The sequence below is a fragment of the Strongylocentrotus purpuratus genome, unplaced genomic scaffold (genome assembly GCF_000002235.5).
Source record: "Strongylocentrotus purpuratus isolate Spur 01 unplaced genomic scaffold, Spur_5.0 spur5_contig_826, whole genome shotgun sequence".
NCBI lineage: Eukaryota > Metazoa > Echinodermata > Echinoidea > Camarodonta > Strongylocentrotidae > Strongylocentrotus > Strongylocentrotus purpuratus.
The window spans coordinates 120,290-146,881 of record NW_022145531.1 but is presented as its reverse complement, the minus strand read 5'-3'; the positions used below and the strand labels follow the sequence as shown (position 1 = coordinate 146,881).

The 26,592-nt window shown below is 37.1% G+C and overlaps 2 protein-coding genes and 1 non-coding gene across 5 annotated transcripts in view; all 3 read left to right on the top strand.

The window, feature by feature from the left end:
• LOC577635 (eukaryotic translation initiation factor 4, gamma 2-like) overlaps nucleotides 1-4,512 on the top strand; it is a 33,511-nt gene extending 28,999 nt beyond the window's left edge. For both annotated transcript variants that reach the window (XM_030982657.1, XM_030982650.1), the window contains one exon: nucleotides 710-4,512. In XM_030982657.1, the coding sequence (XP_030838517.1) occupies nucleotides 710-781 (72 nt within the window). In that variant the 3' untranslated portion in view covers nucleotides 782-4,512. The remainder of the gene's footprint in view (nucleotides 1-709) is intronic.
• Nucleotides 4,513-5,478: 966 nt separating this feature from the next.
• On the top strand, nucleotides 5,479-5,550 carry TRNAD-GUC. The gene has a single exon. It is a non-coding gene; the product is annotated as a tRNA-Asp (tRNA).
• A 2,687-nt stretch (nucleotides 5,551-8,237) lies between these two features.
• Nucleotides 8,238-26,592, top strand: part of LOC585173 (LARGE xylosyl- and glucuronyltransferase 1) — a 51,357-nt gene continuing 33,002 nt past the window's right edge. Inside the window, exons 1-15 of one of the 2 annotated variants that reach the window (XM_030982639.1) lie at nucleotides 8,238-8,365; nucleotides 9,773-9,962; nucleotides 12,931-13,116; nucleotides 13,775-13,886; nucleotides 16,043-16,193; nucleotides 17,354-17,525; nucleotides 18,675-18,709; nucleotides 19,305-19,400; nucleotides 20,142-20,303; nucleotides 20,681-20,812; nucleotides 21,420-21,515; nucleotides 22,146-22,337; nucleotides 23,007-23,105; nucleotides 23,387-23,474; nucleotides 24,697-24,821. In XM_030982639.1, coding sequence (XP_030838499.1) covers nucleotides 12,993-13,116; nucleotides 13,775-13,886; nucleotides 16,043-16,193; nucleotides 17,354-17,525; nucleotides 18,675-18,709; nucleotides 19,305-19,400; nucleotides 20,142-20,303; nucleotides 20,681-20,812; nucleotides 21,420-21,515; nucleotides 22,146-22,337; nucleotides 23,007-23,105; nucleotides 23,387-23,474; nucleotides 24,697-24,821 — 1,584 coding nt within the window. In that variant the 5' untranslated portion in view covers nucleotides 8,238-8,365; nucleotides 9,773-9,962; nucleotides 12,931-12,992. The remainder of the gene's footprint in view (nucleotides 8,366-9,772; nucleotides 9,963-12,930; nucleotides 13,117-13,774; nucleotides 13,887-16,042; nucleotides 16,194-17,353; nucleotides 17,526-18,674; nucleotides 18,710-19,304; nucleotides 19,401-20,141; nucleotides 20,304-20,680; nucleotides 20,813-21,419; nucleotides 21,516-22,145; nucleotides 22,338-23,006; nucleotides 23,106-23,386; nucleotides 23,475-24,696; nucleotides 24,822-26,592) is intronic. The other variant, XM_030982640.1, reaches the window with a different exon arrangement.

Genomic DNA, 26,592 nt, shown 5'->3' with positions numbered 1-26,592 from the left:
GTTAGTACCAGGACTTTGGCTCAAGGTCTTAGCACTTGGAGAGACCTTCTTTTATAGCAATTTATAGTGGTCAATAAACCTGTCATTTGACAGATTATTAATAATAATGATATTAATGATAGGTCCATTTATATAGCGCAGCTACCATATAAATAAGGCCCTAAAGCATTCAAGGAATTCTTTCCTACCGGGTACCCATTTACTTCACCTGTGTGGAGAGTGGCAAATGTAGATTAATGTCTTGCCAAAGGACATTGGTACTGTGGTAGAACTTGAACCGCGAAACCACCTGGTCCACAACTTAACCAAGACACCTCTTGTTTATGATGACCAGGAATCAAAAGGTATTCACCTTTGACGGTTTTGATGGCTATGGAATAGACACATTCCTCAGACGTATACTGGCAGACTAACACTTACTGTCAGTTTTAAGATTCCCAGAAGATGCCGATTTTGCAATAAAAATCAGAAATGCATTTTTTCAATGTCAGGCGGATGTTGATGCACGAGGGGGGAATAATGTGTTGGGTTGTCCATCCGTCTTTCCGTCCGTCCAACTTTTTGTTACCACGATAACTTGACAAAGATTGAACGTATTTTATACTTTGGGTGGAAGAGGTTAGATGTCAAAGGTCACAGGGTGATAAAACCAACCAGAAAATACCACGTTCATGAATAATTCCACTTTCTTTGTCTTTATGTCCTACAGGTGAACCAGTGGCTGACATGGCTAGCTACCGCTGAAGAAGACTCGGATTCTGACGAGGAGGTAGACGACTGATCGTCTTGGCAACACGGCATGCCACTTCATCACGCGTGGTCGCTACATTTCGAACAACCACCCGGAGTCCCCCATCCGTATGCGCAAATTAGTCTCACCGGAAATTGCACACAAACATTGGATGGAGAAAAAAAAAAGCTAGTAACAGTGCATTAAGAGTAATCTTTGTTTCACTGATGTTGCGTACGTTGGAAGTATATATACTCGGTAGTAAAGTGTTTATTTGTACTAACCCGGTATTTTATGAGTAACGGTGCAGTCATTTTCGGTAACGTCACTGCGTTTCAATGGAACTGTTTATGATTTCTGTGTAGTACATGCGTAGTGTCTGAGGTAGCGTAGGCAGGAAGGCTTTGCTGAGGACTGCTATAATAATCATGGTTTTGGTGTGTTTCTTTTTTTAATGTGAATTGAATAAGTAAAAAATAAATCAAGAGACTCTGAGTCAAATTTGTTTTTATTAGTATTGAAAATGAGGAACTGTGTTGCGTTGATATAAACTGATGCTTAGTATGTGCTATGTTTGGAAATTATGAGAACACAAAGTTATTGTAACATGCATGTGTAAAAGTTGTAAACTGTAAAATATTGAAACTTGAAGCATTTAGTAGTAGATGTAGCCATAGGAAATAAATTTCAAGAAGTTGTCTCACCTGGTTAGTCTAAGCCTTTCAATACGAATCGTTTCTTGTATTACATGTCTCTGTGGGTCTTTATTAAATAAAGTATGTAACATTTGCAAAGGGTTAACAAAGTCGGCTGCTACATGTTTCTGTGGTGATTCAAACATTTACAAGTTGAATAAATTACATGGAATTATGATACTAACACGTTGTGGCAAGCAACCCAAGTCACTAGATTCAAGTGTCTTTGATCAATTTATGTGTGTTGTCAAAATTTGTGATTACGATTAATAGTAGTAATAATGCAGAAAAAAAATAAAGAAATACATTTTAGTAGATTATGCTCTTCATGTTTGCAGATTTTTATAAAATTTCCCATTCTGAAATGTTACATTTGATTTCTTTTTAAAACAAGTAATATATTCCAACTTCTTTAGTTATAAATGCTGTGATAAAGAAAATTGTACATTTAAATTGATGTGACAGGATTGGTAAGTAAGAGAGGCAATATTTGAGGTGGAAGGATAGTATGAAATCAAATGAAAGTGAGAGAACAGCAACGATGAAACACAAAATGGCATTATTTTCTCTCTTGCTCACAATGTCTCTAAATTCACCTACATGTAGGTTCTGAACGCTTATTTGATTTTGAACGGTTCCAGTGACTTAACTGTATTTTATGGTCAGTCTTAATCAAGAACTTACAAACTTCATGTACAAAACTTAAGAAATTCATGTGCGTATAAAAGCAAACATATTTGTAGGCTGGAGTAGTTTAATTTTCCATGTAGTAAATTGTACACATTGTCTGTTTCACATGAAGGCTTATCAGCAACTTTTAAAAGCGATATACAAATGTACATTGCTTCGAGCCGTAGACAACTATGACTTACTTTTGACGTTCTTTATGTATACAAATAATCACCCATGACTCTTCTTATAATGTGCCCTTGCTTTTTAACATCATATAAATGAATGCCCTTTATCGTGTACATGCATCGTTAGACATGTGCTGGTATTGGAAAAGTATTGTTGATGTATTTCACTTTGTACATTACATCAAAGATATGAACACTTTGTGTGTTTACTCATAATGTGATACACAATCTTTTATTTATCTCAGTCCAGAGGCTTATGCATTTCTTCAAATGATTATGTATACGTGAATGAATGAATTCAACAATGAAAAACGCCTACCACCCTGTATCAAAGAGTCCTTGTTTATCTTATTTGTGCCGTTTCTATCGAGTTATTTAAAACTTCTTTTTATCCGAAGGTTCTTTTTTTGAAATTCATTGGATGTATCATAACTTAATCATTTCGATGATGTAATTGTGGAGAAGTATGATTATGGCATTATCTGGGAAAAAGGAGCTTTGTTTAAGTGGTGCAGCAACGATTTATGGATTTATGTTATACTATCGTGGCATTTATGACGATAAAGTTGAGTTCTGGTCATGTGATTGCGCTGTGAAATAATCTGTAACATCTTCGTAAGGGTTGATTATGTAGTAAAATTGTATAGAGCAAGGTTTTGGAATCCTCAAAGTGATAACAATTTGACTTGAATCTGTTCAGACAATCACATACAGTGATAAAGACTGCACACAGAAATGGTCATGTGGGCCTACACATACATGTTGCATTAATAAATTGGCCGAAATGTTTGATCTATTTTCTTGTTTTGGGAATGTGAGGGCATTTAAAGAACAATCCTTTTCATGTGGCATTGCTTTTATCATGTGATTTGATATTGGAATAAGAACTCAAAAGATAGAAAGCTCGCAAATTATTTGTCACTTTAACTCAGAACTCGACCTTCTCTTTTCATCCGAGCAAGCATCTGAATACGATAAGCATTTGAACATGATAAGCACTTCCTATGTAACATAGACCTTTCACATGATATTTTTTAGCCTGGTTTCATGTAATTATATTAGGCTTGCTTAACAGCATTTTACTGTCTTTTCGTCGCGTTTTGAGCTGAAAATTTAGACGCTTGATGAATATTTCAATGTGCTTTTAAACATTTTTCCGGCAAATGATGGCTGTGAAGTTTTGTTGTTCACACTGCAAGGTCGTTTCCTTGATAATGCAGCTAATAATTTCAATGTGAATAGGTCTCTGTCGTAATTATGCATGCACCAATCAAGCAAAGATTAATGCTTAACTGATTTAATTGTCAAGTGTGTATAAGGCTGTATCAAACATGCATTAAAGACTAAAACTAAACTGATTTTATGGATAGAAAATGTGAATAAGGCTCTGCCTATATGTTGCACGCATAAATCAAGCTACGTTTAAAACTAAACTGATTTAACCGAGAATGTGAACAGTGCTCTGTCTATATTGTGCATGCATTAATTTAGATTAGTTGCAATCTTGACTGATTTAAAGGACAGTTTGAACACTGCTCTGTCTACATGTATATTGTGCATGCATTCATCATGCAAGCTCATTTAGAACTTAACCAATTTAAAGCATAATATGAACAGGGCTCTATAGCTATTGAGTACATCATGTATCAAAATTGAACCTCAGGTAACATGGGCTCAAGCCTTGACCATAACTGTAATTGTGAACGCAGCATGTATCAACGGCAATTTTCACTCATGAAGTGTTAATGAGTTATTAGTACACTTAATATTAGATTAAATGTATGATATGAACATCTAATCTTGTTGAATTGATTTGTTTTTGCAACATAAAATATTTTACATTTCAAATAATCAAGCGCAATTTTTCAATTTACATGGAATATTGTGAGCCGCCATTTTTTTTCACTGTTGTCTGAATTTAGGAACCAATTTTGTGTATTTTCCTCATATTTGTTGTTCTTTTACATAGGTCACATAGCTTTGTTCAATATGATGTCACCATGCGCTTGTACAGAGTTTATTTTGGTGTCTACCTGTAGCAATACTAACCAACCAAAACTTATCTGTTAACCCCGAACAGCTGTCATTATTATGTTGATGTTTTTCCTGTTATTGGTGACAATTTTATATGTAAGACTATGTTCGATTTATGCGCTTTATTTCAAATGACTTTAGCTAATTCCTTGAACCATGTTTTCCCCGTAATAAAATGACATACATGCAAGAGTAAGTTGAGCTTGTTCTTGGTGCACTTTTTCTGCTATTTTGCGAATATCAATGGGAGATCGAGGATAACTAAGCAGAGATATTTAGAGAGAGAGAGAGAGAGAGAGAGAGGGAGAGAGAGCCTGAGAGAGAGAGAGATCAAGCTATTTGTATTTTGCTGGGACTGAATTAAAGCTAGAGATAGCTAGAGACAGAGACAGACAGCTAAAGTACGTGAAAATGGGAAAAACATTCATATAGAAATAATAAATTAGACCCTATAACTAACTAATTAGATTCTGATAAAAAGTATTGGGCCAATTATATATTTCGTTGATATAACTTTTGTATCTGGACAGTTAGATATAAAATGGCAATTTAAAGAAGTTTACAAGTAATATTTCATAAATCTTCTCAGACTTAAGTTGGACAGTACAGGAGACAAATATTAATCATGGTTTGTGCTGTACTATACTTGATGAATATTTTCCATTAAATTCGGAGGCCATTAAGTGTCTGGAAACCCAAACTCCCCATTGATATGAAGAATAAAGATAGTCTACGTGGCGTTCGTCAAAACCCATATAGACATATGTCTAAATCCTTGGACATCCCATTGAAACGTGTGAAATACGCGTTTGTAATCATGGATGTCCACGAAAGTACGACGACATGTCAGCGGAATACGGACAATACATGTACGCATAAGAACGAACGTACGTGACACGGTGCGCTACGTTTATATATCCGACATAAGAATCAATATGTGGGGCCTGTAGCTATAGTTCGTAGGAGATGGTTCTTATTTGTTCGCTTTTTCAACGATTTTATTGATCAAAATGAATAGCAATCCTTCTGGATTTAATAGATTAATAATAATTCGAGTTTTGATAGTAATTTGCTTGGCATTATAAATATTTATTCAAATATAGCCAATGTGAACTGTAAATTTAACTATATTAACCTAAAAAGTGACGAGTTGTTATCCAATTCCTTGGTAGTATAGTGGTAAGTATCTCCGCCTGTCACGCGGAAGACCGGGGTTCGATTCCCCGCCAAGGAGGATTACTTTTTGTTTTTACTCTGTCAAAAAATTATTTCTTTCATAAAAGTTGCTCCTGACAAAGTCCTCATGCTAACTCATCAATATCAGAAAAATACATATACAGTCAAACCTACCTTATTGACCACAAGTCATGTCTACATGTTTCCCTTGAAAATGGTTTCTCATATTGAAACATGTACTAAAGGAACCTGTCTACAAAGACCACTTTTTGTGTTTCTTTTGGGCAGTCGCTGTAGACAGGTTTGACTGTATAAGAGATTGATCTATTTGACCGTATCCGTACACCGACCCCCTGGACATCCAACCCCCCAGAACCATCCTCAGTCAACTATACCCCCTAGGCAACTCCATCCCCCTGGCCCCCCGGACAACTACTCCCTAAGACAAATTTTTGTCTCTCTCTTTTCTATGTTAATTGAGAGCTGAGTTGATATCGAGATAGCCACCTGTCAGTGCATGTTTGGTCCCTCCTGGCCAAACTAGTAGCCTAATGACGGGCTTTAAAATTATTGTAATAAAATGGGATATGGCCTGTAATTATAGAGGCCTATATGCAGGGCGGCCGAGCGACTTCCAAAGTGGGGGGGGGGGGTACCAAGAAAAAAGGGTACTTTCTGGAGAAAAAAAGGGCACCTACAAAGGGAAATCTCAAAGCGAAAATATACCATGTTTATAGACATTGGTATATACCCCTACACTGTGATTACATTATCAGGGATGATATCAATATTTGTTTCACTTTATGCATCATACAAGATATTGCTTAAGCATCATAATTTGCAGCTGTGTGTGATGGTCTAAAAATTCATTTGCGAGCGAGAAAAAAGTTTAAGATTTGTGAGGTCGCAGTGCGAAAAATTACATCTTATAAAGAGGAAAAAACAATCCTGATGGGGTTATTTGCACATTCTCATAACGGAAGACTGAAATGACCTTTGATAATTAGTAAATAATTATATCATTTATACATGCGAGCGAGCGAAGCGAGCCAGCTTTGGGGGAAATTGCTATTAGTCGCGTGAAATTAGGGGCACGTTTAATGATGAGAGGAAAAGGGGACATTTATCAGAAAAGAAAAGGAGCATGTGTCAAAGTCCAAAGAGTAATTATAAGAGGTGAAAATGGGGCACTTAATCTTACACCTTCAAAAAGAGGCACTTACTAGGGATGAAAGAAGTCAGTCATGAGAATAGGAAATGGGCATTTGTCGACGGAAAAGGGGCCCCAATCAGATTTTGATAGTGGCATTTATAAGAGGTGAAAAGGGCATTCATGAAAAAGTGATAGGTTCCGTATTAGAAAGGATAAGGGGCATGTATCATTGTTAAAAGGGAAATTATCAGAGGTGAAAAAAGCGCTTATCGCACCTGAAATTGAGCACCGTCCAGATATGAAAAGGGGCACTTATGTGAATGAAAAAGGGACACTTATGTGAATGAAAAGTTAGGAGTAACTTCTCGTACCTGAAAAGGGTCATTTACCAGAGATGAAAAGGGGAATTTATGAGAAGGGGCTCTTTTTTAAAAGGGCACTTTTTATTAGGAAACGGGGTACTTATTAGAAAGGTAAAGGGGCACATAAGGTGAGCTTCTCCGAGTTAGAATGGGGGTAGTCATTAAGAGGGGAAGGGGCAATTCTTACAAAGGAAAATGGGCTCATGTCACAGTAAAAGAGGCACCTCTCACATTTAAATGGGGCAATTATCAAAGGTGAAGGGGGCACTTATCAAAAGTGAAAAAAGGGAACTTCTCTTAACTTAAAAGGGGCACTTACTATAGAAATTTAGAAGGGCACTTATGAGAATGGAAAATGGACACATTTTGCAAAGGGAAATGGGAACTTGTCGAAAGAAAGGGGGTACGTGTTGAAATAAAAGGGCACTTATCAGAGGTGAAAAGGGGAAGGGGCACTTTTACAATTAAAAGGGGCACCATTCCTATGTAAAAAGGGGGCACTTCTTACAAAGTTAACGGGGAACACTTCCTATGTAAAAAGGGGCACTTTTCGTGTGCTAGCTTGAAAAAGTGGGGGGGGGGGGCACTGTGCCCCCCACCCCCCCCCGGATGGCCGCCTCTGCCTATATGTAGGCCTACCGGCCATCAGAACTCGTCCAAACTTTGAATTGTACTCGCACCATCAAGTTTTATATTCATCTTTAAATTCCATTTTACAGAAATTCCAGCGATGACGTTTTTCGTCCATTTTGTAAATGTCATACCCCAAACCTTTCTTTTAAATGTGCTTTAACAATCTCAAAACAGCCAATAATGTCATAATACTGGATCCGATTTGGAATTCTTGTGTACGTTCGAGGGCGATCCCGACGAAGGGTAGTTTAAAGAAACTCTATAAATTTCGTTTTCGTTCAGGATATTGTTGGTATAAGAAAAAGAAGAATTAAGATGAAAAAGAATTAGAAGAAGAAAAGATGGCGGGCCGAAGAAGAAAAAGGAAGAAGAAGAAGAAGAAAAAAAAGAGAAAAGGAAGGATGAAGATGGTGATGAAGAAGATAAAGAAGAAGAATAAAGAAGGAGGCGGAGGAGTGAAATGAAGATGAGGAGGGGGATTTGGATCGAGGAGGAGCTGGGAGGAAGATCTGGGAGGAGAAGATCCGTGAGAAGATGAACTCAAGCCACATAATTATGACTCACGCTAGCTTACGTTGTTCAATGTGCATATCCAACGGTAGATGGCGTCATCACGAAAAAGTGAAAAAGCGATTTGTGTACCACTCGATTTCTACACAAAGCAGTGATTAAAGCTGTAGAAACTCATTTTTAGCCACGAGAACACCAGTCAAGGCGATTGATAGGTAAGTACAAAACACTATGATTCGAAATGATTGCGTTGTTATTTGAAATTATTTAGTATTGATACAATCCTGGATTATTTTGTGGAGTGATTTCTTTGTGTACAAAGTACTTGCTATTGAAAAGTGTAGTCCCGCACGTTGATAAATGTGTTGGAAACAAAGCCATTGACCTTTGTTTCAATTTTAAAAGAAGAGTGCGACATGATTAACCCCAAAAAGATTAAAAAGATAAGACATCGTCTATTGATTCCCCAAAATATTAAACAACACAATTAAAAAACTCATTAATTCCCAGAATTCACTTAAAATTGGCATTAAAAAAATTTGAATTTTAGCAGTAAAAATGCAATCAAAATCGACACCGGTCATGTCACCAGCGTTGTGCGTCATTGTCACTGAAAAGACTGAAGTTGGAAACAAATATTTTGAAAATTATAATCGGAAATCTATCTGAAATCCTGGGGAGGTTCCACTATAGATCTAGTCAGTGTAAAATAACAAATCGTCCACCACTAGATCGATCGTCACCAAAGCGCAGCGCTTCAAAATCACCCTGCAAATCACGCTTGGTTCAGCGCATGCAAATTAGTGAAAGTCAAAAACAAGCTGCTGAATCAATCTTCACTATAAGTCTCATTACCATATGCACTGCAGTATGACAGAGAAGAAGAATAGCGATTTCAGCAAACATTGTATTGTTGCTGGTGGGTTGTTTTTACCCTACTTCTGAAAGCCTGTGTACAGTGTAGGTTTTTATTAAGCAATCAGGGTAGCGATTTACACAACCATCATATGTAGCCTACATGTTTGCCAACAACCCATTGAAATATAGTGTTTAATAACTATTGTGTACTTCCTTTCCATTCCTTTCTTTACTTAATGTATCCATCTCTCTCTTCTTCTCCATCATTTTCTCTCCTTTCTTTCCTTAATCATCTCTCTCTTCTTCCTCTGTATCCCTCTCTCCTTCCCTATCTTTCTCTTACTCTTCCCTATCCCCTCTACACTTCTTTCTCTTCCTCTCCATCACTCTCTCTTCTTTCTCTGTATTCCTCTCCCCTTCTTTCTTTCCTTAACAATTACTATTTTATTCTGTAACCCTCTTCATTTCTTTCTCTCCTTACCCATCTTTCTCTTCTTCCTCGGTATATCCCTCTCCCATTCCTTCTCTCTATCCCCATCTCTCTCTTATTCATCTGCATCTTTCTCCCTTCTTTCTCTCCTTCCCAATTTCTATCTTCTTCCTCTGTATCTCTCTTCCATCTCTCATTCTCTCTCTCCCTCTCCCATCTCTCTCTCCCTCTTCCATCTCTCTCTCCCTCTTCTATCCCTATCCCTCTCCCCTTCTTTCTCTTCTTCTCCATCATTCTCAATTTTTATTTCATATATTCTTCTTTTATTCCACAGGTAAATAGAGATACCCATTCTACATCATCAGAATCAAGAATTCACACCACCTCCCCTTCCCCCTGTAAACACAACTCACCCAAGCTTCAAGTGCATCCAGACATCTGATCATGTGACAACACCGTTGAACTAACCTGGGGGATTGTGGGTAATTTATATTATTCTACAGACTGGCCTGAAAGTGTTGCAGGTAAGATATAAAAGTGACTGATTCTTATTCATTAAGTTGTAATTTGAATATAGCACCATTTTCCCTGGATATAAAGCATTTTGATATACCATCCATGAGTCAGTTAACCCTGTAAGTTAGGGCTTTGATCGGATCGAAAGATTGTACGACGCCCTTGCACCTTTCATCAGTATCAGCAAAAAGTTCTTTGTATTTTTTAATTAATTATTTTTTACTGTTGTTTTTGAGCACTCTGATACTTAAATCACTCATACCTTGGATAATTCTCTCACTTTAAGTTGTTGTAGTTCATGTTTAAAACTTTCAAACAATTTCATGCCGTTAAATGTAAAAAATTGAAAATGATCGGGGAAAAAAAAAAGAAACGCTGAAAATATTCAAGTTAGATTACTTAGATGGCGATAAAAAAAATGCGTGCCTAAAAAAAATGCCTACATTATATTCCAAAATGGCAGCTCGCATGTTTTGCCTCTTCTCTTAGTCATGAAAATGCACTTGATTTCAACAAACATGGTCTACACTCTACAAGGACTCAAAATGACAAAATAATCCCAGCTATGCATTTTTTTTATAGTATTTGATAGCCCAAAACTTATTTTCTGTATTTTTTTTTTTTTTCTCTTCAGATCATTTTCTGATCATTTTTATTGATCGGCGATCGGAATTCATATCCGATTTCACTTAATTGGCCCTCGATCTGATTTTCGGTCTAGGTTAGAGTCATGGCTAGAGTTAAAATATATACAAGTTACCAAGCAGTGACAGTGTGAGTTCAATGAATGAATATGGTTTCAAACTATGTCTGATTTGCTGTACTGTTGCTGATGATTTAGTATTGCATTATAAGTACATTGTCTATTCAGAACCAGAATTGTGTTAACCCTGTATTAATAATAATAATAATAGTGGGTTCTGGTATAGCGCTCATGTCAGTCAGATTTGACCCTCCTGGCGCTCCCGATTATTACCCTGGCTTTAGCACGGCTGCCATACGGTGCTCTAGCATTTCAAGGAATAAATTCCTACCAGGTACCCATTTACTTCACCTGGGTGGAGTGTGGCAAATGTAGATCAATGTCTTGCCAAAGGACATTAGTGCGGACGTTGTGATCGACAGTCCGGCGACGTATCCACTCGAACACAATACATGTACTATGTACAAGGTTATATCCTTATGGCTTCAAACAGCTTATATCTAAGCTATTAACCGTATGGTTTTAAACATATGTTGATCTTTACAATGTTCAAATAAAGAGATCAGCAGTTCTACTGGTAGGTCATAGTATAACGTTGTCTGTGTGAAAATTGATTATTGTGTGTTGATCACCACAAGTTTAACCATGATTAAAATTAAAAATCTTTTTACTATTTGTTCAATATTCAGTATTCTATTCAATATTTCCACATTTAATTTATGTTATTTATGTATATTTTTAGTCTATATTTATGTCAACTTCTTTTTGGAGGTACTCTGTTTAAATCTTAAAGAGAAGTTTCGTTGATTAAAAAAGCTAACTTTAATGTCATTATTGCAAAGGTGACACTTTGATTGGCCAAGGTTATCAAAAGTCAATGCTTGGAAACATTTGAAGTAATGATTATTAACAACTACAAAACGCTTAGATACAGCCCCGACATAGCACCTGAAAAGCTCCCCGGTCGCTGCTGAGATTGATGTCACATGTTAAACATGATGTGCACAAGCAGACGATGTCCCATGACATCTCACACAATTTCAGTGCCTGTTTTGTCATCTTTTCTTCAGTTATTTCTCTTTCTTCAATACCCTCAGTCGAAATGTTTAATCTGTATGTATTGCCTCACTCTAAACCCCGTGAAGTGAATGGTATTATTTTGATGAAAAATGCAAGGATTTAAAAAAAAAGGAATCCGTAACTTGTAAACAAAATAAGACGCCATTGTATTTTCAGCTGCACACACCGCAGCATGCTCGGCGTTTCAAGAGGGAACAAATGACGTCCATGCTATCATTCCGGAGGTTTTTTTCAATTTGAAAGTGTGGTTTCTTTGATTGTTCATGAACCCATATCCTGTGTATTTACAAACAAAAGAATTTAGTTATCAGAATGGGGGTCATATTCCTTTTTGAATGGTGTAAAATTCCATCACATTTATATACACTAAACTCATTATAATTTGAGAAATAAAAGCATTGCAATTATGTCCATTCTTTATGGGATGTCGTCTGCTTGGGCAGGGTTGGTTCATATTGTGACGTCATTAAAACATCGTTATTTTTCCGGCAAATCTCTCGCATATCCCAGATGCTATAGAGGTTGTTTTATTTGTATTTTTATAAACCAACCGATATGCAGTTGACCTAAAACTTCCATGATGGCTATCTGTTAGCTTACCAGTTTCTAGTAATACGCTATTTTCCATATTTGTGATTTTCTATGAACCCGCACTTTAATTATGTTCATGTACTCTTAATGGCAATTTTCATTTAATGATAGTATGTGTTTTTCATGTACATTCTCAAGCGCCTTGAGCTTTTTTGCAGAAAAATATATGCCAGTTTACAATTACTCTTTATTATTACTATTTCAATGCCGAAATTCAAATTTTTAATCAAAATTTTATTCACTATTTGTTTTCCAGTCTTGATATCTATGGCCATTTAAACTATTTAAATTTTACGATGTCCTTCAATTCAAAACTTTATTTCCAATTATTTTAAAGAGCAAAATTATATTAAGTACATTTGTATGTACAAACAGTCAGTATAGCAAAACAAAAGGAATTAGGTTACTCAGAGTCCAGTACACAGTTGTGTATTTGTCATTGTTGTACTACAATAGTGACAAATGCACAACAAAATTATTTAAAAAAAAAAGAATATGAAAAGGAAAAGTGTTTGTACGTAAAAGGTATAGAAAAGATTTGTTTCATTTTCATTGTGCATCCAACATTAAACAAAACTTTCTTTTTGTATTTTTTGTCATAGCCCTCAAAATGCTGATGCGCCCCTTTAAGGAGAGCAGGATAGCGTGAACGAACAAGGAGGGGATGAAGATAACGAGAAAGAAGATGGCTGTTATTCGTCTCCACCGTAAGGTCGTCTATGCGGCCATTCTTCTCTTGCTCGTCCCGTGCCTGGTGCTCCTCTACTACAGCACTTCAGAACATGGCGGTAAGTCTGTATTTCTTAACCTTCTGCAAAGAGGCACTAATTTATCATCTTTTACTCTTATGTTTAAGAGAAAAATAAAAAAAAGTGAACCTAAGTGAATGAAAATTCACTTTGATCACAGCTTTGGGTATGTATTGAAATTTACATTTTTCTGAAAGTCTATGAATCAGCTTTCCCTCTTCGAATTGGCATCATTTATCCTCATCTTCGCACTTACATTTTGAGCATCCTCTAGAGGGTATGTGTGCAATGAAAATATAGCTTCAGTAAATTCTTCTTCTTCTTGTTCATTTTCTTCTTCTTGTTCATCATCTTGTTCATCATCTTCTTCTTCTTCTTCTCCTCCTTCTCCTTCTCCTTCTTCTCCTTCTCCTTCTCCTTCTCCTTCTCCTTCTCCTCCTCCTCCTCCTCCTCCTCCTCCTTCCCCTTCTCCTTCTCCCCTTCCCCTTCTTCTTCTTTCTCTTTTTCTTCTTTTTCTTGTTCTCCTTTTCCTTTTTCTTCTTCCTTTTTCTTCTTGTTCTTGTTCTTGACCTTGTCCTTGTTCCTGTTCTTGTTCTTCTTATCAATGTTATTGTTGTTATTATAATGACAAAACGTTGCTTTTATACAAATGTAATTATTGTTGTCCTTATTGCTTTCTTTCCATTTGCATCTGTAGAGGCATCAAGAGAGAGCAAGAACCTGCTTGGGTTCAACAGCAGAGAGGCCATCTTAGCAGACAGGGTCAAAGAGATGGAGCATGAGAACCAGATGCTACGCAGGCAGCTCAGGTAAACCCTTCTTCCTCAAAGTGGCAGCTCAAGTAAATCCTTGCAGGACAGGGATCTTTGGTTACTTTTTATTCTTCAAATTGGCAGCAATTGTATTTTTCTTTTAATGATTATTAGGTAATACATTTTGGGAAATTGATATATTGTTAGTCCTTCATTGTTAGTAATTTGAGGCAGCTCTGGTAAACATTGCGGAACAAAGATTTTTGGTCACCCTTTTTTCTGCAAATTGGCAGCAGTTGTATTTCTCTTTCCATGATTACTAGGAACTCCATTTTTGGGAAATTAATATATTGTTAGTCCTTCATTGTTAGTAATTTAAAGCAGCTGCTCAGGTAAACATTGCGGAACGGGGATTTTTGGTCACCCTTTCTTCTTTAAATTGGCAGCAATTTAATTTTCTTTCACTGATTACTAGGAACTACATTTTTGGGAAATTAATATATTGTTAGTCCTTCATTGTTAGTAATTTGAGGCAGCTCTGGTAAACCTTGCGGGGCAGGAATATTTAATCATCCTTTCTTCTGCAAATTGGCAGCTGTTGAATAAATTTCTCTTTCCATGATTACTATGAACTACACTTTTGGGAAATTAAAATATTGCTAGTAATTTGAGGCAGCTCTTGTAAACCTTGTCGTACAGGGACTCTCTTCTTCCAATTGACAGCAGTTGTAATTTCCTTTGAATAATTACTAGGAACTACATTTTGGGGAAATTAATGTATCAGTAGTCCATTATTCTTGGTGATTTGAGCCTCTGTCGTTAGGTTCAAGTGGGTTTCAACACCAAGGCCAGATCCTGCATCCTTCAGTGGACCAGGCATGTATAGTGCGTCCCAGAAAAACGAAACCGAGAATTATTGATGTTTTATCTTAACTTAATCACAATTATAATTGATACATGTAAATGACACATATTTGGAAAGCTTAGATCCTCCTCTTTCATGTGATGCAACTCGTATAATCCATATTTCACGCATGAGTGATTAAAATGAATTTGAAGAGAGAAAAACAAAAAAGTCATTTGGCGGACGGTATCTGAATTTGAAAGAGAAAATCACATTTCTAGAAAGTTGAGTTTCTGCCCTTTCATATGACACCTCAGTCAGTAAAAATGAGCTAGGAATAAAAGAGTTAGGTTTGTTTAAAGAGGAGGATCTAAGCTTTCCAAATATGTGTCATTTATCAATTATCATTGTGATTAAGTTGAAATAAAGCATCGATAGTTCTTGGTTTCATTTTTTCTGGGATGCACTGTATAGTGACTCAAGATAGAGAAGAATAGCTATTTCAACAAACATTGTATTTATGCTGGTTGGTTGGTTATTTTGACCCTAGTGCTGTGAAAGCATGGGCAGCGATTCACAAAACCTTCATACATGTTTGCCCACACCCCAATGAAACACTTGTTTAAAATTATTGCATGCCTGATAATAATTGTGTGCTTAAAGGTAAAGATCAGTTTTGGAAACGCCCCCCTCTTAAAAAATGTAATGAAAGCTCTTATTACCAATCATGTGAAAGAACATGTTTGGATTAATACGTGATCATACAAATTTTGCCGAGAAACCGCCTACTAATTGATATATTTGGTAAATTATTATATCTATTTGAACCTGATTGATATGACGCACATGTCGCGCACGTGTGCGTAGTCCCATATACATCTTTCTGTGTACAGTGCTTGTAACTTTACCAAGACTGGGCCAAATTTCTTTTCATTTTGATGATTCCAGAACCTTGCAGTACATACCAATACTTATATGCTAGATGATCGACCTTTTCTGATCGATTCCACAATGTTTCTTTCACAATGCAATCGCATGACCATAACTGGTCTTTATCTTTAAGAAAAAGAGTAATTGGATCAAATATTGGATTTTTGCTGGTTGGTGGATTTCTGGAATCTCTGGGAGTCTTTGATATTTTGTGTGTGCAATCAGAGCCATATTTTAGTTTTTCTAACAAATTTTAATGACCAATATTGCAGAAATAATTGGAAGAGAATGAACTTCAACCGGTTACTTGTTTTCAAACTTGTCAGTTTCAAATCTGCACGTTTCTCTGTTTCATGTTAAACCCCTATGTGGACCAACCATACCCTTGCAATTAGGATTTGCATTTTTTAGATTTAATTTTTCCTTCTTTTTACCCCAGTATTTCCCAGAGTCAACTGCAGCAGACGTATGAGACGTACCAGCAGGTCTTGGTCGAGAATAACAATGTTTCAGGCGACTCTGGCCCTCTAGAGATGAACCGATCTCTGCCTGTCAATTGCGTCAATGCAGACCCAATCCCGAAGTGTGAGGTAGGTTTAAAGCCCATCTGTACTAGTTTACAGGAGGTATTAGACCACCCTGCAAGGTCAATGGACAGGTGGTTATCTCATCAAATCAGCTCTCAATTAACATGAAATGATAAGAAATAGAGGATCATGGGGGACCAATTGCCACCTATTGGGCAATGTTTGTTATATAGAGGGCACAAGTAGCTATAAGTAGTGCAGTGGGGCTTTAATAGTTCACAGTTTTGTGAATTTTATAATACAGTCAAACCTGGATTAGCGACCACCTGTCTACAAAGACCAAATTTTTTGTTTCCTTTCGAGTTGGTTTCTCATGAAACATGTACTAAAGGAACCTGTACATGAAGACCACCTGCCTAGAAAGACCGCTTTTCTTGTCTCCCTTTGGTGGTCTTATAGACAGGTTTGACTGTAGTATGATATGTACCAGCATCAGATGGGCCAACCCGCTTCACTTTGAATTAATACACCAGTTTACGGTTACATCAGTGCGCATGCGCAGACAGGCTGGCCCCGGGTTATTGGCTTTGAAAAAAAGCCAATGACCTGAGGTCAGTGGTATTTATGCGTAAATTAAGATTGCACCCATGCAAATGATGATGAGCGCGCACAACGCAGTGCGTAGGCTGTGATATCATCATAATTTGCATGGGCGCAATCTTAATTTACGCATAAATACATGACCTCTAGGTCATTGGCTTTGTTTAAAATGGCGCACACAACCGTAAACTGGTCTATTATCATGATGGGATTCAAATCTATAATATAGTGAACATTAGAATCCTTAAATTGGCAACATATTGAATTAATTATAATGATGGGATTCAAATCAATAATAAAGATCAACATTAGAATCGTTAAATTGGCAACATATCAAGTCCCTCAATGACACTGCTTACTTTTTGTTCCTTTTTCTCATAACAGAGGATTCACGTTTCGATTGTTTGTGCTGGTCATAATGCTAGTCGTGGTGTCATCATCCTCGTCAAATCTTTCCTCTTCTCCTTGAATAATGCACTTTACCTTCAATTTATGATCATGACAGAGGATTAAACTTTATATTAAGACTTTGCATCAGAATCCCTCAATTGGCAACATACATAGCAGGTCAACTTCACTGTTTTTTCTCAATTTTTGTTCCCTTTTCTTTATAATCATAACAGAGGATTCACGTATCGATTGTTTGTGCCGGTCATAATGCTAGTCGTGATGTCATCATCCTCATCAAATCAATCCTCTTCTACCGGAAGAACCCTCTTCACTTTCACTTCATATCCGACGAGATGGGCCAGCTGATCCTCTCCACTCTCTTCAAGACGTGGGATGTACCTGGAGGTAGGCCACGCCCACTTTTGTTGTTGTTGTTTTTGTTGCTAAATGAACATGTTACATGAACGGGACTACATGAATGTGTGGTCCAAATGAATCAATTTGTTCTTTGTAAATTGTGTAAATAGTTCACAACCCTTTAGGAATTTTATTTGTCATATACCGGTATTATATATTTGAAGGGTGTTGTAACGATTCAAGCTCTATGCTTATGTTTCATCATCTCTGTGTGTTCATTCTTCAAACTGTATAATAGTTGCAAATTGTCTTTGATAACACATTGTTATATTATTTTTTTCATGTGAGTTCAATTCAAATGGATTGTAAAATTGAAAATGATTTGTTATATTATATTCTTTTTCATATGATGTTAACTCCAATGAATTGTGAAATTGTGAACATGCATAAATAAAATCAATAAATATATATACCGGTAGACAACCTTTATCTGTTGCTTTACCTATTCTGAATATGAGGGCACTTTATGAGGAACCACTTTTCAGGGGACATTTCTACGATGACATTCTGCCAAACTAGTATACAAAGAAAGAGAACGCTTAATTATTTTGACCAACCTTTAAAGAGAAGGCTGAGTTCTGGGAAGAGGTGATAAATAATTTATGGGCATTATAATTGTTATTATGCAAGTGTGGAAGAACATCAGATAAAATATGTTCCCTGAAAAGCATGGCTCTTCAAATGCTTTCATATTCTAAATATGGCATGTAAAAACAAATCGGGGCAGATTTTTATGCCACATGGTTGTGTAGCCCCATATACATCTTTCTGTGTACAGTGCTTGTAACTTTACGAAGACTTGGCCCAATTTCTTATCATTTTGATGATTCCAGAACCTTGCAGTACACACCAATACTTATATGCTAGATGATCAACCTTTTCTGATCCATTCCACACAGTTTCTTCCACAATGCTATTGCATGACCAGAACTCAACTTTATCTTTAAAACAGTGATCATTAGTACTGCAACATCTTTAAATGGCTTTGAGCAGGATGTTCCATAGTTTCATGATTTGCAGTTATTAAAATTAAAAGCAAGAATGAACAGAAAAACCAATTGTATAAAGGAAACTACAGTTTATATTGTTATTATTTTTCTCCTAATTTTTCCCTTTTCCCCCCTTACACCACTTTAGTCAAAGTGAGCTTCTACCTCGCAGAAAATTATAAGGTAAGATTTTTATTTGCATTAGCAGGATTAAGAAATTTCGGCCTCTTTTGATGAAGGTCTGATGGTGGAGGGGAGGGGAAAGGGAGAGTTGATTATTCAATGGACAGCAGTCAGGGGGAGGGGGGGGGGGGGGTCAGTACATAATGTGACAGAAATTGATCAATTACTGAGAGAACTTTGCTCTGTTTGTACTATAATCAAGAGAAACACTCTTGTACGATTCACCCAGCACCATAATTTTTTAGGTTACAATTAAAACATTTTTATTCGTGAATGGCACGATGTACTGCATTAGGATTTTTTTATTTATGTTCCTACAATGTGCATTCCATAGAATTCTTGATCAAAATACCTGAAAAGGAGTTAATTACAAGAGATTATAATTACTATACAGATAATAAGGCTTGAAAAGGCTTTGGAAAGGCATTAATTCTCATTACCAAGTCCCTCAGAGAAAACTTAAAGCCGTCCGCCCCCTTGTTGCTTACTTACAAGCAAACACATGCTTTCTTAGCAGTCAGGTAAAACAAACTAACCAACCATCCTCTATTTCTCTGTTAGTTATATTTTGTTATGTTTTGTTTTTACATTACAGAGTCACGTAGAGTGGATCCCTAACAAGCACTACTCAGGGCTGTATGGGTTAATGAAGTTGCTTCTTATTGAAATTTTACCATCAAATATGGAAAAGGTATGACATAGGAGATATATCTGGTCTCTTTCTTTTTCAGGTAGCCAGATTTCTCTGATATAAGGAAAGGGTACATATAAACATTGATACACTGTGTTTAAAAAAAAAACTTTTATTGTATGGAAAAGGTGTATAGAAATTGGAAAATATGACATCAGAATAAAGATAATGATATTTATCTTAGATATCTAGTCTCTTTCTTTGGCAGGTAGTCAGATTTCTTTGATATAAAGGTACACATAAATGTAGATGCATTGTGTTCTAAAAAAAAAAGAAAATTTCTGTTGTTCAAATATAAAAAAAGGTATGACATTAGAATAATGATAATGAGATATACATGTATCTTAGATATCTAGTCTCTTTCTTTGCCAAGTGGCCAGATTTCTCTGGTATAAGGAAAGGGTACATATAAACATTGATACATGGTGTTCTAAAAAGGAAAAATACTGTTGTTTTATATCATGCGTATTATGGAAATGCTTTGTTACCTGAGTGGTTATTTTTTGTTTAGTGCAGAGATATATTTTGGATACATGTTCATATTTCCATGTATAACATTGTCTGAACAGCAACAAACAAGTTATTTAGGACTCTCCTTGCAAGAACTGCTGGCTCTCAGGGGGGCTATACTATCTTCCCTTACCTTCAGGAACATAGTAGCCCTGAGATCACCTCTGCGACGATAGTTTGTCACATCTGCAGAGGAGTCGGTAATTATTTGCTTATTTTCCTTTTCCCTAGACGATAGTCCTAGACACAGACATCACCTTTGCCAGTGACATCGCTGAGCTCTGGGGTCTGTTCCAGAGAATGACTAGTAAGCAGACTCTGGCCCTGGTAGAGAACCAGAGTGATTGGTACCTTGGGACTCTCTGGAAGAAACACAAGCCCTGGCCTGCATTGGTAAGCAAAACCTTAGTCCTAGCCCTAACTTCAGAACAGAATATTTGTAGGTACCCTCGTAGAGAAGTATAGGATCTAGGTCCTAAGACCCTAGACCTAGCCCTGGTAGAAAACCAGAGCAGTTGGTTCTAGGAACTATGGGGAAGAAACTAAAGCTCTGGCCTGCATTAGTAAGAAGACAGTAGTCCAAGCCCTAGTAGAGAATCAACATTGTATTCGTAGGTATTCTTTCAAAGAAGCACCAAATCTGGCCTATATTGTTAAGCTAAATCCTAGAGATTCTAGTTCCCCTCTGAAGTAAGAATAGGCCTACATTGGTAAGCTTATCTCACAAACTGTTTTAAGATGACCTCTCACTTCACTCTTGTCTGTTTCAGGGTCGAGGGTTCAACACGGGGGTCATCTTGCTTGACCTTCAGAAGCTGCGTGACCTCAAGTGGATGCAGATGTGGCTGTTGACGGCCGAGAAGGAATTGATGAGTCAGTTCTCAACAGCACTAGCAGATCAGGTAGGATTACATGGGGATTTTGAAGATTTCATTGGGGGAGGGAGGGGGGGGGGGTGAAGGATGGGGAGTAGGAGTCATTGAGTTAGTTCTCTACAGCACTAGCAGATCAGGTAGGATTACATGGGGATTTTGAAGATTTCATTGGGGGAGGGCGGGGGGGGGGGGGGGTGAAGGATGGGGAGTAGGAGTCATTGAGTTAGTTCTCTACAGCATTAGTAGATTGGGAAGCAGGAGAGAAAGTTTTGAAGTATTTCATCGTGACAGAAGGGGGAGGAGAGGGGGGTAATGGATGCAGATGTGGCTGTTGACGGCAGAGAAGGAATTGATGAGTCTTTCCTCATTAGCACTAGCTGATCAGGTAGGAGAACGATATTGTGAAAAGTTAAAATAATAATGATTTGTAATATTGATTTTCGTATTGGTTATGGCTTGTTTCGCTTCCTTAAACTGCATCGTTTAGCTGTCTTCATGCATATATATATATATATATATAAATAAAATTAATTACCACTATACACATAGCGAATTCAGATTTTAAACTGAATTGAAGAATATTGGAATAAATCTGATTAACGTGAACATTTTATATTATTATCTGCTTGTTTAGGACATTATCAATGCAGTGATCAAGCAGCATCCTTACCTGGTCTATACCCTTCCCTGTGCTTGGAATGTGCAGCTCAGTGATAACACCAGGAGTGAGGTAAGCGTTACTTTTTTCTTATCTGTCTATATCTACTGTGAAAGCTGCTATATTTGTTAGGGTATGATGTTTGATGATGTTTGTTTTGCCTGACTACTTAAAAAGCATGTATATGAATGCTTGTAAGTAAACAACCAGGGGACCGATGGCTTTAAGTCCTCTCTAAAGGACTTGATAATGAGGTGTGATGCCTTACCAAAGGCCTTTGGCTTAGTTTCGAACCCGGGACCTCCCGTTCATAAAGAAACCACTGCTCTTCCACCGAGCCATTTGCCCATTTTTGGGGACATTTGGCCCTTGGATGACTGTTGAAAAATTAGAATGTTATGTGATGTGAAATCAAGAGATACAAAAGAGATGTGGAAACACTGTCAGATGTTACCAAGGCCTCATTTTGTGAAATATAGACCAGAATTGCTCTCAGAAACAGAGGCTTAAGAAAAAGCCCTAAAATGAAGAAAAAATAAAATCCTTCCATGAAAGATAACTGTTATCCCTGATTCTGACATTGGCCAAGCCTGTCTGCACATATATCACAAGATCTCTTTACACTTTATTTCCTTATTTCATTCTTCTCTAAAATTCTTATTTAAACTTTGAACTTTGACATTTGACCTTTCTTGTGCTCAGCTGTGTTATAAGGAGGTCACTGACCTGAAGGCGATCCATTGGAACTCCCCCAAAAAGCTGAGGGTCAAGAACAAGCACGTGGAGTTCTTCCGCAACCTTTACCTGACCTTCCTCGAGTATGACGGCAACCTCCTCCGCAGAGAGCTCTTCGGCTGCACAGACGGCAAAGCTAATAATACTCTTCATGAAAAGGTATGTTTAGTTTTTGGAGCACGATTATTCCTCAGTCACACCATCAAGACTGACCTAAAGCGGAAAACAAACTGACAAAAAAATGACAACAAACTGACAACACTGACAACAAACTGACAACAAACTGATAACAAACTAACAACAAACTAACAACAAACTGACAACAAACTGACAACAAACTGACAACAAACTGATTTCAAACTGACAACAAACTGACAACAAACTAATAACAAACTGACAACAAAATGATAACAAACGGACAACAAACTGACTACAAACTGACAACAAACTGACAACAAACTGGCAACAAACTGACAACAAACTAACAACAAACTGATAACAAACTGACAACAAACTGACAACAAACTGATTTCAAACTGACAACGAACTGTCAACAAACTGACAATGAACCGACAACAAACTGTCAACAAACTGACAACAAACTGACAAAAAACTGATTTCAAACTGACAACAAACTGATATCAAACTGACAACAAACTGACAACAAACTGACAACAAACTGACAACGAACCGACAACGAACCGACAACGAACTGACAACAGATCGCGCAATATTTTTAAAACTTGCTTGTAAAATGTTAACAATTCAGCCATTAGCTGCTACCATGAATAAATAAATAACATGTTTTTTTTTCTTTTGTTATCACAGTTAAGCAGTCTCGATGAAGACGATCAGTGTTATGAATTTAGAAGAGAGCAGCTTTTAATGCACAGAACACATCTTTACTATCTAGACTACCAGCTACCTGTAAGTATAAATCCAAATGAATTGAACTGAAGTAAATGAACTGAAATATCTCTCGCTGCATGCGTAGCAATGCCCTTTGATAGTGTGTGGACATATAAACCTTAACCTGTAAAACCAGAATTTCTGAATTCTTAATTTTCATGCTGTGAAATGTTACTTTTGTGTGCACTTTCTGAAAGTCAATTCCTTTCTAATACAAAGCCACATTGTATGTATTGGTGTATTCCAGATATGCTCCTAATTTGATGTTTATGGACATTTTTCTGGTTTATCCAATGCAGAAATTCTTGGACACTGATGTGACGTTGGTTGCCCAGCTCTCTATGGACAGACTGCAGATGCTGGAAGCCATATGTAAACACTGGGAAGGTAAGGTCAAAGTTCATGGATCATAGGTCATAGGTCATCATTCAAAACTTGTAGCAGTCATGTGTAAATCTGTATATATATACAGTGCGTCCCAGAAAAAACGAAACCGAGAACTATCAATATTCTATCATAACTTAATAACATTTATAATTAATAAATGACACATATTTGGAAAGCATAGATCCTCCTCTTTCATTTGATGCAACTCATATGATGCATATTTCATGCATGAGTGATTAAAAGCAATTTGAAGAGAGGAAACCAAAAAGTCATTTGGCGGGCGGTATCTGAATTTCAAGGAGAAAATCACATTTCTAGAAAGTTCAATTTCTGCTCTTTCATGTGACACCTCAATCAGGAAAAACAGAGTTCTGTTTGTTTAAAGTAATGCTTGCATTTCCATAATTTGATCAAACAAGTTCGTTTTCACTGGCTACCTGCCGTTGCAACAAACAGAGTTGACAAAAGACTTAACTCCGTTTCGTTGAAGATCAGCCATGCATCAGGTCTTTCGTCTTCTTTGTGCATGGCTGATCGAAACCTGTCTATAAAGACCACCCAATGGAGACAGGGAAAGTGGTCTCTTGAGACAGGTGGTCTTTATGTACAGGTCCTTTAGTACATGTTTGAATGAGAAACCATTTTCAAGGGAAACAAAAAACATATCACAGGTGTATAATAATTATCATAATAATATTGGGTATTTTTATAGACCACATATCCACCGCGCAGGGTGCTCAAGGCGCTCCCATATTACCCGGCTCTGCTAGGCTACCGTTTTCAGTGCTCACAGCATTCAGGGAACCTGTTCTTACCGCTACCCATTTACCCAGTGGCCCTGCATTGGTCGAGCACGCTATTGTTCCCACCCAGCAGGCGAGCCGAGGCAGCGACCTGATGATTGGTTGAGCACCCATATGCGTCGACCAATAGGCCTTGTCCGTTATTGTTCCAATTATTGATCGAATTAATTGACCGTTAGATCTGCCCGTAGAGTATAAAACATGCTTGCTTACATCAGATTTTATCACCTAATGAAGTGCTGCAGCAGCGCACAAAATATATATTTAGCTAATATATTTAGCATTATTATTATCATTATTTGTGCATTAGGAGATATAAATATTTAGTCACATGTGCGCTCTCAGCTGATCAATTGATTGTAATATACATCAATATTTTATAATAATTTCTCATCTTCATATCGTCTTCTCTACTCTAGGTCCCATAAGTTTAGCTCTGTACATGTCAGATGCAGAGGCCCAGCAGTTTATCCGCTACGCCCTCAGCTCAGAAACCCTGATGGCGAGAAAAAACATTGGATATCATGTTGTTTATAAAGATGGGGTAAGTATTTTTATGCCTCCGCCACCGAAGGTGGTGCCGGAGGCATCATGTTTTCGGGTTGTCCGTCCGTACGTCCGTACGTCCGTCCGTACGTCCGTCCGTCCGTACGTCCGTCCGTCCGTCCCGTTTGACCGTTATCACAATATCTCAAGAACCATTTAAGATTTAAACTTAAGACTCAGGAAAAGTATTTATCACCATAGGAAGACGATCTGATTAGATTTTGGAGTACGTAGGTCAAAGGTCACAGGTCACAGAGGTCAACTTATGAAATTCCTTGTATTGAGTTTGTTAGCGCGATATCTCAAGAACCATTTGAGATTTAAACTTAAAACTTAAGGATAGTATGTATCACCATAGGAAGACGATCTGATTAGATTTTGGAGCACGTATGTCAAAGGTCAAGGGTCACAGAGGTCAACTTATGAAATTCCATACATTGAGATTGTTATCATGATATCTCAAGAACCACTGGAGATTTAAACTTCAAACTTAGTGATAGTGTGTATCACTATAGGAAAACAATCTGATTACATTTTGGAGCACGTAGGTCATAGGTCAAAGGTCACAGGGCTCATTATGTATGCAAAAACAGCTTGTGATCGCGTTATCTGAACAACCGATTGATGGATTCCTGCCAAACTTTGGTCATGTATGTATCTTGCAGAGCTGATGAACTGATTAGATTTTGGGGTCACGAGGTCAAAGGTCAAAGGTCACAGGGCTCATTATGTATGCAAAAACAGCTTGTGATCGCGTTATCTGAAGAACCGATTGATGGATTCCTGCCAAACTTTGGTCATGTATGTATCTTGCAAAGCCAATGAACTGATTAGATTTTGGGGTCACGAGGTCAAAGGTCACAGCGCACATTATGTATGCAAAAACAGCTCGTGATCGCGTTATCTGAACAACCGATTGATGGATTCCTGCCAAACTTTGGTCATGTATGTTACTTGCAGAGCTGATGAACTGATTAGATTTTGGGGTCATGAGGTAAAGGTCAAGGTCATGTGGCTCATTATGTATGCAAAAATAGCTTGTGATCGTATTATCATTAGAACAGATTGATGGATTCCTGCCAAACTTAGATCATTTATGTATCTTGCAGAGCCAATGAATGGTTCATAAGATCAAAGGTCATGGGCTCATTATGTATGCAAAAATAGCTTGTGGACGCATTCTCATTAGAACTGACAGATGGATTACTATTTAACTCAGGAAATCTTGCAGAGCCAATGAACTGAGTAGATTTTAGGGTCATGAGGTCAAAGATCAAAGGGTCATATATGTTTATGAGAAATTGCTTGTAATCACGATATTCTGAGAACATGTTAATGGATTACAATTGAACTTGAATTTGAAAAATTTCTTCCATTTCGGTTTGTAAAATTGCTCTATGACGGAGGCATCATTTTCGACTGCGCGCAGTCGAATTCCATCTAGTTTTGCTTTCCTTTCCTTTCAGGGAACTTTATTTCACATATCTACATTGCTCACAATAACATATATACATATACAATTAAAACATTATCTAAGCATATCGGTTAAAGCTTTTACCGTTTTTTCACTAACCTTTGCTTTTGTTTTAGAATTTAAATGTGACATCAATCACTTCAAATCAGTTAAAAGAGATGTACCATTCTTTTTGCTTTTTGTTTTCAACTGTTTAACATAGTTCTTTTTATTCAGCAAAATCAATCAAAATGTTTACCAAGCAATTATCTAACTTACCTATATCATATCCAATTACTAAAGTCTTCTCAGTTAT